The sequence below is a fragment of the Carcharodon carcharias genome, chromosome 21 (assembly GCF_017639515.1).
Source record: "Carcharodon carcharias isolate sCarCar2 chromosome 21, sCarCar2.pri, whole genome shotgun sequence".
NCBI lineage: Eukaryota > Metazoa > Chordata > Chondrichthyes > Lamniformes > Lamnidae > Carcharodon > Carcharodon carcharias.
Window position 1 is genome coordinate 25,772,070 of NC_054487.1, and position 13,396 is coordinate 25,785,465.

General features: G+C 43.3%; 1 protein-coding gene across 1 annotated transcript in view; it reads right to left on the reverse strand.

Moving 5' to 3' along the window:
• The window catches only part of LOC121293337 (probable tubulin polyglutamylase TTLL1), a 75,891-nt gene that overhangs the window by 25,136 nt on the left and 37,359 nt on the right, over positions 1-13,396 (reverse strand). Inside the window, exons 3-5 of the mRNA XM_041216291.1 lie at positions 4,379-4,559; positions 2,582-2,716; positions 1,835-1,943 (exon numbers count right to left, since the gene is read on the reverse strand). Of these exons, the coding sequence (XP_041072225.1) occupies positions 1,835-1,943; positions 2,582-2,716; positions 4,379-4,559 (425 nt within the window). The remainder of the gene's footprint in view (positions 1-1,834; positions 1,944-2,581; positions 2,717-4,378; positions 4,560-13,396) is intronic.

Below are 13,396 nucleotides of genomic sequence, written 5' to 3' on the forward strand. Positions count from 1 at the left end.
CCCATTCACTACATTTAAATTCAGAAACTGAACTAGACTAACCATATAAATACTGTGGCTACAAGAGCAGGTCAGAGCCTAGGAATTGTGTGATTGAGTAACCCACCTCCTGACCCCTCAAAGCCTGTCCACCATCTACAAGGCACAAGTCAGGAGTGTGATGGAATACTCCCCACTTACCTGGATGAATGCAGCTCCCACAACATTCAAGAAGCTTGACATTGTCCAGGACAAAGCAGCCTGCTTGACTGGCACCACATCCACATAACCTTCACTCCCCCCACCACAGACGCAGAGTAGCAGCAGCGTGTACCAGCTACAAGATCCACTGCCGGAATTCACCAAGGCTCCTTAGACAACACCTTCCAAACCCACGACCACTACCATCTAGAAGGACAAGGGCAGCGGACACATGGGAACACCACCACTTGGGACGTTCCCCTCTAAGTTACTCTCCATCCTGACTTGGAAAAATATCATCCTTCCTTCACTGTCACTGGGTCAAAATACTGGAACTCCCTTCCTAACAGGACTGTGGGTGTACCTACACCACATAGACTGCAGCGGGTCAAGAAGACAGCTCACCACCACCTTCTCAAGGGCAACTAGGGATGGGCAAAAAAATGCTGACCCAGCTAGCGAAGCCCACATCCCATGAATGAATAAGAAAAAAATTCCTTCAACCACTTAATCTCTTATAACAACAAGCATTTGTATTTGTAGTCCTACTTCAAAGAGCTGTCAATCAAAGTGAACTGACAGGCACCCCATTGTGATAATGCTAGCTTGTGAAATCAGTCATGCAGCACTAATCCTATAATGATAGGCTTACGTGAGTTCTCAGAGTGAAATAGCAAGCAGTGATTTTTTTAACCCTGCAGACAGTTTTTTCAAATTTTTAAAGGGAAGGGGGTTTAAATGTCTTGACAGCTTCCTTGCCAGCTTCCTTGATGATTCCAATGAGCTTATCCACTTTTTAAGTCTACCTTTAACAATCCCAAAGGGCACTTGATCTCTCCCAAGAGCATCTTACCTCTCCAAAAGGGCACCTTACCCCTCCCAAAGATGTTCAGGAACATATCCTAAAAGCTTCCTTACCGCTCTAAAAGGATGCCCAACCTCTCCAAAGAACTCTGCTAACTTTAAACCTTCTCCTGACAGGTCTAAAGTGCACAGGCTGTGTTTTTGACACCCTGCTAACAAAAATTGGATCTGACTGAAGACAGCTGCACTTTAACATGTGCAGTTGCCTCCATGAACCACAGGCATGCAAAGTACAACACGTCCCTGTTATCCTCCTAAGAAAATGGTGGGGGCCAGGTTCAAGGGCATGGCTTTTGACCTCTGGCACCATTTTGGCTAAGCCGGGAACCCTCTTCGCCTGCACGAAAATTCAAGCCTACGAGTTTAAAATAGTTTGCAATGAACATGAAGTTCTCTCACAAAATTACCCATCATTTGCTACTGACTGACACCAAATTGGTAACTGTGTACAGAGAAGCCAATAATGGAAGAAGGAACACTCATTGGAAGCAGGGGCAGTCTTCTAAAGTTGTGGTTGCAGCACAAATTAAGAGAATTTTATGTTTCATCTCATCCATGCAGTGTCTTACATCAGAACAAAGAATGGAAACATAATCCTGTTCTTTGGCATGTATGCTTCTCACTTTCGGGAAAACAAAATTCACCAGAAAAAAAAAATGATTGAAAAATCTTTTCCAAAGAATTGCAGGTAGCCTACTGGAATTTTGAGGATGTGATCATGTGCGCAGATGACTCAGAATTCCCTTGGAGGACTAGCATTGCAATTGATTTTATTGCAAGCAGGCCTTACCCCATGTTTCTGTATTGCAACATTTGTAAGATGCACAAACATGTTGTCCAGTTCATTGGTACTTGGAGTGTATTTGACAGTGCAGAAGCGGCAAAAGCCCAGTTTATACCTAGAAAAAAGATTTTTAAAAGATGTATTTTAAATGCACAAAAGAGTGGACAAATAAAGACTTTGGTATAACACAAGAAAAAAAATTCCAGCTTACGTCCCTTACGATTTCTCCCTTACGATCTTAGGTATCTGTAGCTTAGAAAACATGTATAAAATACCAGGCTGCAGCTTACAAGTGCAAACCTAAAGTTACATTCTGACACTGTCATCTTACATATGGAGACACTCAAAGACATCTTGCTGGACCCAGGAAGCATTCCTGCCCCATCTGGTTAACAAGAATCCCACATAAGTGTGACATTTTTAAATTTATCTTGGCCTCTGGTGGCCCATTCATGAACTTGCACCACAGTTAAGTTTAGCTCTCCCACTCACCATTCCCACTAGTTGGGGAGGGGGTTAAAATCAACTTCCACAGTTTCTATACCCTAGACTACTTCTAGTTTGCATTGTCAGATGTCTGTACCTTGGCATTTGCAACAGGTATTTATGAAATAAACTTCCAATGAATGTCTGTGTTCGAAAGATGTATCCAGTGGAGATGCATCCACAGATCAAATTTAATAAGTTTTAATAAATTTAATAATCGTTATCTGAAAATAAATTGATTGAGATTTGAAAATTGATTTAACTTACATGTAACATTTTAATGGACGAATTGAGGTTACTAGCACATAGAAACGGAGGTCAAACTTCTTCCCACCAATTAGTAATGGATTGTCTATGTAGAGGGAGATGACATAAGTTTCCTTGCAAGGGGCAGTCACAAAACTGCAAAAGAAATGAAAATCAGTAGTGGCATCCGGGACATTGGTGGTGGGCCTTGCATCGAGGGTCCTCTCAGACTGGAGGGCATGAGGAGGTGAAGAGTAAGTAAGGTGACAAAGCCCCAAAAGATATGTCTGAATTTTCTTTACAGGAACCTAATAAACCTTTGGGCTTTGTAGCTGCTTTTCTCCAACTGCAGGTGTTTAAAGTACTTATGTTCTTGCTACCATTTCCAGGTACGAAATTCTGTACTAGAATGTGACTGAGCCATTCCAATGACCTAGTCTACCACATTGGCATTCTACCTATCTAACACCTGGGGAAAGGAAAGGGAACAACATCAGAGCTACTGAGTCCCATTTTCGGTACCTTAACTGAGGAAGAATGTCAAAGCCATGGGGAGAGTCTGAAAGAGATTCACTAAACTGATAGCAGGGATCAGAACCTTTAATTATGGGGAGATAATGGAGAACATGGGCCTTTTTCACCACAATAAAGAACATTTATTAGAGATGGTCTGATAGAGGTGTTCAAAGCTATTAGTGTTTATTAATAAGCTAAATAGGGAGGAACAATTTCCACTTGTTCGTGAGACTTTTTTCTCTTCTGTCCTTCTGTCTTTTTTGTTTCTTATTTCCTTTTGGGTGGCAATGGTGCATGATACAGTGTGATGTGGCAGGGAAAATAGCCATCAACAGCTGCAAACAACATTTGTGGCAGGAATTGAAGAAAAATGTGAAAATGTAATCGGCAAAGCACAAGGACAATGACTTCGGTCTTCCCCGTACAGTCAAAAAACCCTGAACACAGGTCTTTGTGTCGCAGCTGGTTCAGTTACTCTGTTGTGTCTACTGAAGAGCACTCTTCAAAGTTCCTCACTAAGCCTTCATAGGACCTCTGTACTCTGTAAATTCCTTGGCAGGTGGTGGGGGGGATGGGTTGGGGGTGGGGAGAGGGTAAAACATTGAAGGGCACAAGCTTTTCATATTGAGTTTGAATCCTCTTTCCCTTATGCTCTTCTGCTGTTGTTCTTTCTTCATTATAATGGCAAACAAGTCTTTGTTGATTGAGAATTCCATACTTAGTCCACTGTTCCTCTCACTTTGGGTGGGGAAGTATATCCTGAGGTCTCATAGTTCTACGCAGTTTATGAGAAGCCTAATATTGTAAATGGAGGAAATAAAGCAAAACCAAATGTTTGCAAAATTCTTTCCAAGCTCTGGTAATTGGTAGACAAAGTTTCAGCACTCCAGGCTCAAATGTTCTTCACTTCCACCAGTCTCAGCTACTACTGGCAACAGTAACAGAAAAAAAAAAATCACGATAAGTTACCCCAACATATTGCAAGCAGCTCCTGAAATCGCCACACACTAACTCCACTGCATCTCATTATAATATATTTAAATAAGCACCACACTCTGCCAAGCAATTTACAGAGTACACAGGTCCTAGGAAGGCTTAGTGAGGAACTTTGAAGAGTGCTCTTCAGTAGACACAACAGAGTAACTGAACCAGCTACTACACAAAGACCTGTGTTCAGGGTTTTCTGACTGTACTGGGAAGACTGAAGTCATTTTCCTTGTGCTCTGCCTATTCAAGCCAAGTCCCTATGGAGCTGACTTATTTTCACAGAGTTAAAATCGGACCATTTATTTCTATACTCACTTAGGAGCTTTGTTATCACGAGACCATTTCTTGATTTGCGAGAGTTTGTTGATAAGGAATATTCCCTTTCCCTGAGCCTTTCCAGAGGGTTTCATGATCCAGGTGCTGCTTGGATTTTTCCTAAATTCTTCCACAAACATGTTATAGTCTGTCGGTAGCATAAATGTAACTGGAACGAAATCTTTAAAAACACAAAATTAATCCTTGAAAAATTAAACTTATGCAATAGTAAAATCAAAACCAGACTGTGCCAGTGTAAAAATAGCACCTGTGACTTATTATAAAATGATGCGCGGTGACAACGGGCAGGCATTCTGACATCACTGTGCATCAGTGAGATTCTTGCCAAACTGTCAAAGGCCTATTAAGGTCCGTTAAAAAGTAATTAAAATAGTTAAATGAGCAGCCCATCCAACCTTAAGGTTGCGGGGGGTAGGCAAAGAGCCCAGGCGGCCTTTGAATTTTTCATGAAACCTCATCCATGGGGGAATGAGGTTTCATGAAGTGTTTAAAAATTCAATAAAAATTTTCAAAAAAATTCATTAGCTTGTCCCAGTTCATGTGGCACTGTCACACGAGGGGACATGTCTTAAAAGTTTTTAATTTCTTTAATTTGATATTTAAAATTTAAATAAATCTCCCTGAGGCAGATTTCTGTGCTCTTTCCTGCGCATTGTGAGGGGAATTGAACACAAAAGTAGGGAGGTTATGCTTCAGTTATACAGAAACTAGCGAGAGCACATCTGGAGTATTGTGTACAGTATTGGTCACCTTATTTAAGGAAGGATGTTAATGCTTTGGAAGCAGTTCAGAGAAGGTTTACCAGACTAATATCTGGAATCAGCGGGTTGTCTTATAAGGAAAGGCTGGGCAGGTTAGGCTTGTATTCCCTGGAGTTCAGAAGAGTAAGAGGCAACTTGATTGAAACATGTAAAATCCTGCGGGGTCTTGGCAGGGTGGATGTGGAGAGGATGTTTCCTCTTGTGGGAGAATCTAGAACTGGGGTCACTGCTTAAAAATAAGGGGTCACCCATTTAAAACAGAGATGAGGCGAAATATTTTCTCTCAGAGGATCGTGAGTCTTTGGAACTCCCATCCTGAAAAGGAGATGGAAGCAGAGTCTTTAAATATTTTTAAGGCAGAGGTGGATAGATTCTTGGTAAGCAAGGAGGTGATAGGTTAACGGGAGTAGATGGGATGCAGATTTGAGATTACTATCAGATCAGCCATGATCTTATTAAATGGCGGAACAACCTTGAGGGACCAAATGACCTTCTCCTGCTCCTTGTTCGAATGTACTGCCAGCTGTTCAGCTATAACCAGCATATCACCCAAACACATAGCAACACACCCATTGATACGCTTCCCTCTCTCTTGCAGGACAAGGTGGCACATAACATGCATTAGGAAACAACAGAGAATCCGTAAGAGACAAGCATGCTTATATCTCCTGAACCCCTCAGAGGAGATAATGCTGGGAACTATTGGGCTGGCAGTGACTCATGCCATTGCAACTGGTGTTGCAGAGAACATCCAGGATGACAGTATGTACCCAAGGACTTCTGCCTGACCAGCCAGAGCAGCCTCTAGACAAAGATCATAAACATACATCTGATGAAGACATGCTACCACTCGATATGACATTTGCTGAATCCAACTTAGATACTGGCACTACTTCAGAAGGTTGTTTAGAGGCAGGATCAGTACAATGTAAATGAATGACCACAAGTGGGCTGAGTTAGGCCAGGGGAAAGGATAGTGCAAGTGCCAGCTAACTAGAAGGCAAGATTGCAGGCGAGTTCTGCTGCAGAGGCCTCAAATGAGGACATCAATGGAGCATTGCACAGGAAAAGGCAGATGAGCACATACACAGAGATGGCTGCTGCATTGGCAAGCTGCTGCAGTGCCGGTTTCACTGTCAGGGAATATGGACAAGTGCATCTCCAACTTAGCATAGGGCTGTGCACAGGGCTCGGAGCCCAACTTTCTAGTGTGGAAATGATGACCAATTCCATGACAGCGCATGTGAACCAGACAAGATGAAGGATTTGGTGGCCAATGCCTCAGCTTCCATTGCAGCACAGTCAGAATCATCCATTGTGCTGCAATGGAAAATCAAACTGAGATCCACCTTTGTTGCCATGCAAGCCCAGCTTGCTGCCATGCTAGCTCAGAGTGCTGCCATCGTGGCTGTAGATACGAATGCTCAAAGGGCCTTTGGGACTTTTACAGCTGTCCAGCAATTTGTGCTCCAGCAAATTGTTAGGATTGCTGAGGTGCTGCCACAGGGTGTGGCAGTGGCTCCAAGATGCAAGAACCTGTTGTCCTCTCTCAGGAGGAGAACATGTGTGCTTCCATCACTGTCACTCCACCAGTGTCTTTGCTGATGCCTCTCAGCCAACCAATCCAGGTTTGTTTTCTCCCAAGCTGAGGTGATGCCAGGTTCTCAAGGTTCTGAGCTGCCTGAGGTCATTCTGCAAGGTCATTGCAGCCTCCCAACAGAAAGTCAGGAGTTCCACCAGCCATGCTGCATCCACAGGGGTAGCACTGTGTAGGAGTACTAGGCTTGGCAAAGGCAACCACAAGACAGGAACTAAGGGAGCACAAGGGTGAATAGTTCAGTTGTATCTACTATTGAATGTGTTGTTGGATAAAGTTGTTATGAAATCATTTTTTGTATTGCCCTTTATTTCAGGATTTTGGCCTAAAGGACACCACATAACAGGTCCATAGCAGAGGGGTGGAAAGGTGGGTAAGTGTGGAGCAGTGGTGGTGTGGGCATATTTTCTTGGGAGCCAGAGTCTGATTAGCCACTCATGAACAGCCAGTCGAGAGTGATGGTGCCTCCTCCCTTTCCCCTCCTCCACCTCTTCATCTTCCTGTGGTGCGCACCAAAAGCCTGGTGGTAAGGGCTACACCCTCATGAGAGCCAGGTCGTGCAGGATACAGCAGACCACCATGAATTTGGAAACACTCCTTGGTGGGTATTGTGGTCCTGCCCCCGAGTGGTCCAGGTATTGGAGTTATTGTTTTAAAATGCTGATGGTTTTCTTCACCATGTTCCTGGTCGCAGAACGGCTCTTGTTGTACACGCTGTCCATGAGTGGTCTAATGGCAGAGGAGACTTATAAGCTATGTCATGTAAAGTGGGTAGCCCTTGTCACTCAGCAGCTATGCTCTGGTTTGTCGTGGTGGCTTGAACATGGCAGAAATGACTGACTGGCACAGATTAAAAGCATCCTGGCTAACAGCCATTCACCAGCATGATACTCTGTGTGCCAGCTGCATGTTAAGGGAGGGTGCACGTGTATACAGCTGATGGCTCCTGTCATCATTCCCTCTACATTGACAAAACCACATGCCCGCATCGGCTCCTTCTCTTAGCTGGTTAGAGAGAAGGAAAAGAAATCCGTCTCCTTGTGCACAGGACCTCTGTGACATCCCTGATGTAGGGATGCAAGGTGAACTGTCAATGTTGGCTATGTCACTGGCTCCAGCTTGGAAAGGTCCTGAGGCATAGAAATTGAGGGCTACGGTGATCTTGACCGCCACTGGAGCGTTAGCTGGCTTTCTGCGCAGCCACCTTCAAACTCCATTGAAATTCTTGAAAATGTCCAGTGTCACTCCCTTCTAACTCTAACAACTTTTGTGAGCTCCTCCAACAACACAGCTATCATGAACTATGCAGCAGCAAAAGAAAGTTAAAGGCACCTCACCTGAAAGTCCCATGCTGACCCTTTTAAATAGCACTTGTGGGGCGGGAGCCCTCATGCAGCTGAGCACATGGTCAGCTGAGAGGAGTTAAGGGAGGGCATTAACAGGATCTGTGAGATTGGGTGCCAAATCAGTGTTAGTCACTGAGTGTTGACACGATCTGCCCAGCCTGCACGATTTGCTTCAGTTCTTGCTTGTAATCACTATTCAGTGATCTCAGTAGAAAGTGAGATTGTTTGGATGCTGGGTGAGAGTTCAGGATTGACTGTGAAAAATTGGATAGTGCACACTTGGAAAGTAGCCATCTGTCCAAGGGATTAGGAAGCTCCAAGCAAATGTGCAATCAAACCTTATCTTCTGGGAAAGAGTTAAAGGAATTAAAAACTGAAAGGAATTTAACAAAATAACACACCTTAACAAAATACCTCCAGGACAGTGTTAATTTGTATTTAGATTTGATAACTGCCTTTTTCTTGGCATCAAAGAATACTGAGCAGCTGAGTTTCCTTCTATAACCAAAAAACAAAACTAACAGCTGCTGTTCTATAAATACATTAAACCCCTAGAGTGGCCAGGCATTACTCGCTTACTAAGAAAAATATCCTGTCTGTAACCAACATCATTTACTAGATGCTTATACAATGGAAGATTTAAATACAGTTTAAAGTAAACATATTTAAATAAGCAACAAGATCGTTGGATGCATGCATATCCTATTTTAATACAAATTGGTAGGTTTCTGCTGTGAACTTGAATTTCCATCACTTGAAATGCAAAATATTTCCACCAATGCATTTACCAAACTGAAACTCTATCTTAAATTTGGATGTGTACTTTTATTGTGCTGTGTTAGGGGTTGGTAAGTGCAATGTACAAGGTCTGAGAATTGCTATTTTTTGGGGGAGTGGCAGGAGCTGCCAAGGTTGGATCCATTATCAAGAAAACTAAAATCCTGTGGTACCACCTTTTAGCAGTACAGACAACTGTAATAGTTCATTGGGACTCCTCTGGCAAATATATTACATTATGATACCACTTGCAGAATAAATGAAAGCGTGATGTTTTTGATAGAAGGTCGGACTAGTCTCTCACTTAAAACTTGTCCACCTTATGGTCATGCATGTACTTTGTCAGAATAGCAACTGTCATCACATTTCAAAAAGTAAAGTGTTTTGAGACATTTCAATTTAACATATGAACGTACGAATTAGGAGCAGGAGTAGGCCACTCAGCCCCTTGAGCCTGCTCTACTATTCAATAAGATCATGGCTGATCTGATAGTAATCTCAAATCTGCATCCCACCTACCCCTCATAACCTATCACCCCCTTGCTAACCAAGAATCTACCCATCTCTGCCTTAAAAATATTCAAATACTCTGCTTCCACCACTTTTTGAGGAAGAGAGTTCCAAAGTCTCACGGCCCTCTGAGAGAAAAACTTTCTCCTCATCTATCCTAAATAAGTGACCCCTTTTTTTAAACAGTGACCCCCTAATTCTAGATTCTCCCACAAGAGGAAACATCCTCTCCACATCCACCCTGTCAAGACCCCTCAAGATCTTAAAGGTTTCTATCAAGTTGCCTCTCATTGTTCTAGACTCCAGTGGATACAAGACTAACCTGTCCAGCCTTTCCTCATAAAGCAGCCCGCCATTCTTGGTATCAGTCTAGTAAACCTTCTAATTCATTTACATCCTTCCTTAAATATGGAGACCCATACTGTACACAGTACTCCAGATGTGGTCTCACCAGTGCCCTGTACCACTGAAACATAACCTCCCTACTTGGTAATCAATTTCCCTCACAATAAACAATAACATTCTATTAGCTTTCCTAATTACTTACTGTACCTGCATACTAGCCTTTTGTGATTCATGCACTAGGACACACAGGTCCCTCTGAATTTCAGAGCTCTGCAATCTCTCACCATTTAGATAACAAGCTTCTTTGTATTTCTTCCTGTCAAAATTAACAATATCACATTTGCCCACATAATACTCCATTTGCCAAGTTTTTGCCCACTCAATTAACCTATCTATGTCATTTTGTAGCCTCCTTATGTCCTCTTCACGACTTACTTTCCTACCTATCTTTGTGTTGTCATGACATTTAGTAACCATACCTTTGGTCCCTTCATCCAAGTCATTTATACAAATTGTAAAAAGTTGAGGCCCCAGCATTGATCCCTGTGGCACACCACTCATCACATCCTGCTAACCAGAAAAAGACCCAATTATGCCAACTCTCTGCTTCCTGTTACCTGGCCAATCTTCTATCCATTCTCCCATTATCCCTCCTTTTATACTTTAGCCTACCAAAAAGTTACAATTAGGGGGCCTGTACACCATTACCACAAGTGACTTCCTGCCTTTATCATTTCTCATCAAAGCTCAAACCGCTTCTACATCCTGATTTCCCGAACTTAGGTTATCTCTCTAATGTGCTAATATCATCATTAATTAACAGAGCTACCTCGCCACCATTCCCTAATTTCCTGTCCTTCCTGAATGTCACATACCCTTCAATATTCAAGTCCCAATCGACATCATCCTGTAGCCATGTCTCTGTAATGGTTATCAGATCGTACTTATTTATTGCTATTTGTGCAATCAGTTCATCTGTTAAGTTTTGAATGCTACGTCCGTTTAGATACAGAGCCTTTAGTCTTGTCCTTTTATTATTTTTGTAGCATCTAGTCTTATCTGCTGATTTATCCTTTGATTCGTACATTCTGTCCCTTCCTGTCACGTTCTATTTATCATTTCCCATATTACTACCTTTCTCTCTTGCCTTGTCTCTACTCTTTTGTTTACCACATCTTCCCAAAATTGATCCCTTGCCCACACTATTCACTTTAAAACCCTCTCTACTTCCCTAGTTTTGCCGCTCATGAGGACACCAGCCCCAGCATGGTTCAGGATGTAAAAAAGGCCAACATATCATTTGATTTCCTAATTGTTTGTTGTAGCTGCATGCTAACTTTTTGTGTACGAATACACCCAAATCTCTCTGAATATAAACATCTACAAGTTTCATATCTTTTAAAAATATTCTGCTTTTTTATTCTTATGACCAAAGTGAATAACATCACAATTGACCACATTATGCTCCATCTGCCACCTTGTTGCCTACTCATTTAACTTGTCTATATCTCTTTGCAGCCTTTTTGTGTCCACCCATCCCGGCTTATCTTTCCACCTAGCTTTATATCAGCAACAAACTTAGATACATTACTCTCTGTCTCTTTGTCTAAGTCACTAATATAGATTGGAATTGCTGAGAGCCCAGCACTGATCCTTTTGGCACTCCTCTAGACACAGCCTGCCAACTTGAAAATGTCCTATTTATTCCTACTCTCTGCTTCCTGTCCATTAATCAATCGTCTATCCACGCCAATATATCATCCCCAACTCCATGCGCCCTTATCCTGTGTATTAACCTTTTGTTTGGATTTCTAAATCTCCCTTCATTCAAACCCTCCCCTCAGTTAGTTTAAAGTCATTTCCCCATACTCTGACCCTAATTTCTGGTGCACTCTTATTTTTGTACACTCTATCCCTTCTTGTCACACTCTTGTTACCATTACCCATATCACTACCCTGCACTAATCCTTGTCCTTTCTCTATAACGTTCCAAATCTCCCCTCATGTGAGGCCCACCCCTCCATTTAGTTTAAAGCCCTCTCTTTTTCTTCTTCAGTTCTCTGCCTGAAGGCAGGTCTGATCCACAGTGTTATAATCGCCCAAAGGTAGGTCTCAAATCCACCCCAACCAGACCAGGGATCAAACTCCATGCTGTTGGTACCAATCTGATCCACATCAGCCATCCAGCCAGCTGAGTCAACCAGATCCCTGCAAGGAGTCTGATTTGCTTTGGCAACATACACTCCTCCATGTATGTTGTAGCCTGGAGCTATGATAGAGATTCTATTTTCTTTCATCACATAACTGACCAGGAATTTCTCCCGCTCATACTGCCTGCCATTGGTGTATTGGAGGGATTTACAAGTTGACACAATCTGTTTGGCCACATTATGAATGCACATTTCTTGGCCATCAAGTCCTGGGTGGGACTTGAACCCAGGGCTTCTGACTCAGGGGTGGGGATGCAATGACTTCACCACAAGACCACCTAAAGGCCTTTCTATACGGCTCAGCTGAAACTCTAAATTTGTGTTTTTGCTTTATACCTGCTATCTGACGAATATTTCCACTATTTTCTGTTTTTGAGAAGAAAAGAAACTATACAAAATGTACTCTAGAATCTAGTTATGGTGTTTCTCTAATGATATACAAGCTGCTTATATTAATGGTTCTATACCAATGCGCAGAATTTTCCGTGCCCGCTGGTGTTGGACGTGTTTGGCAGCTTGGAGCAGACAATATGGCAAGAAAGCCAAAAATCGGTTTCATGATGTTGTGAAACCAGTTTGCAATCGTTCACTCTGCCCGTCAATGGCGGCCACGTTCCCCGCTGTTGGACGTCGGGAGCTACATTGTAATACATCTGCATGTCATTATAAGGCCAGCCCGCTGGAATCATGCCCCTACATGTTGTGTTTCACAACTGTATGTAAGCGACGTGCACCTGGCGAGCTGTACATCACTTGGGACTTTGAGGTTTGTTTTCCTACCTTGCTTCGTGCAGCATTCGCGGTCATCAGCACCAGGCTTCACAGACAGCACCACATCACTTTTAGGGGGACTCACGGGCAGGTCTCTACCTATCAGTTCAGCCATATGGCAGGAATGGCTTTTCAATGGCTGCAGGGCTAGGGCTTGCTTCGGGAAGGGGGAGAAGTGGCCTCAGGCAAGGGAACAGGCTGCAGGGTGAGAGCTGTACAGGTCAAGGGGGTTATCCCAGGGTGCGTGTGGGGGCACAAGTTGACCCGTGCAAGTGGTCTCAAGATGGTGAGGACTGAGGAGGCAGTCTCCAGAGGAGATGAGGCCAGATGGAGATGTGAGGGTATGTGTGTGGGAGTGAGTGGTGATGTCTCTTGAGCTGGCAATGAATGAGACACCAGTGAATGTGTGATGAGTTTGCGTGTGTGAGTTTAGCGTGATCAGCATGGGTGAGATCATTCATCCTCTTTTTGCATTGGATGGCCAACCTTTTCTGTGCAGCGTTGGCATTGATCACCACTGCCACTGCCTACCAAGCTGGAGTGGTGAGATTGCTGGACCTCCTGCAACCAGAGCCAGGATAGAGGACATCACGGCAGGCCTCCACGGTGTCCAAAAGGCATTCCAGGGATGCATCACTGAATCAGCGGGCGGTAGTCTTCTCCCCTTTTGGGGCCATGTC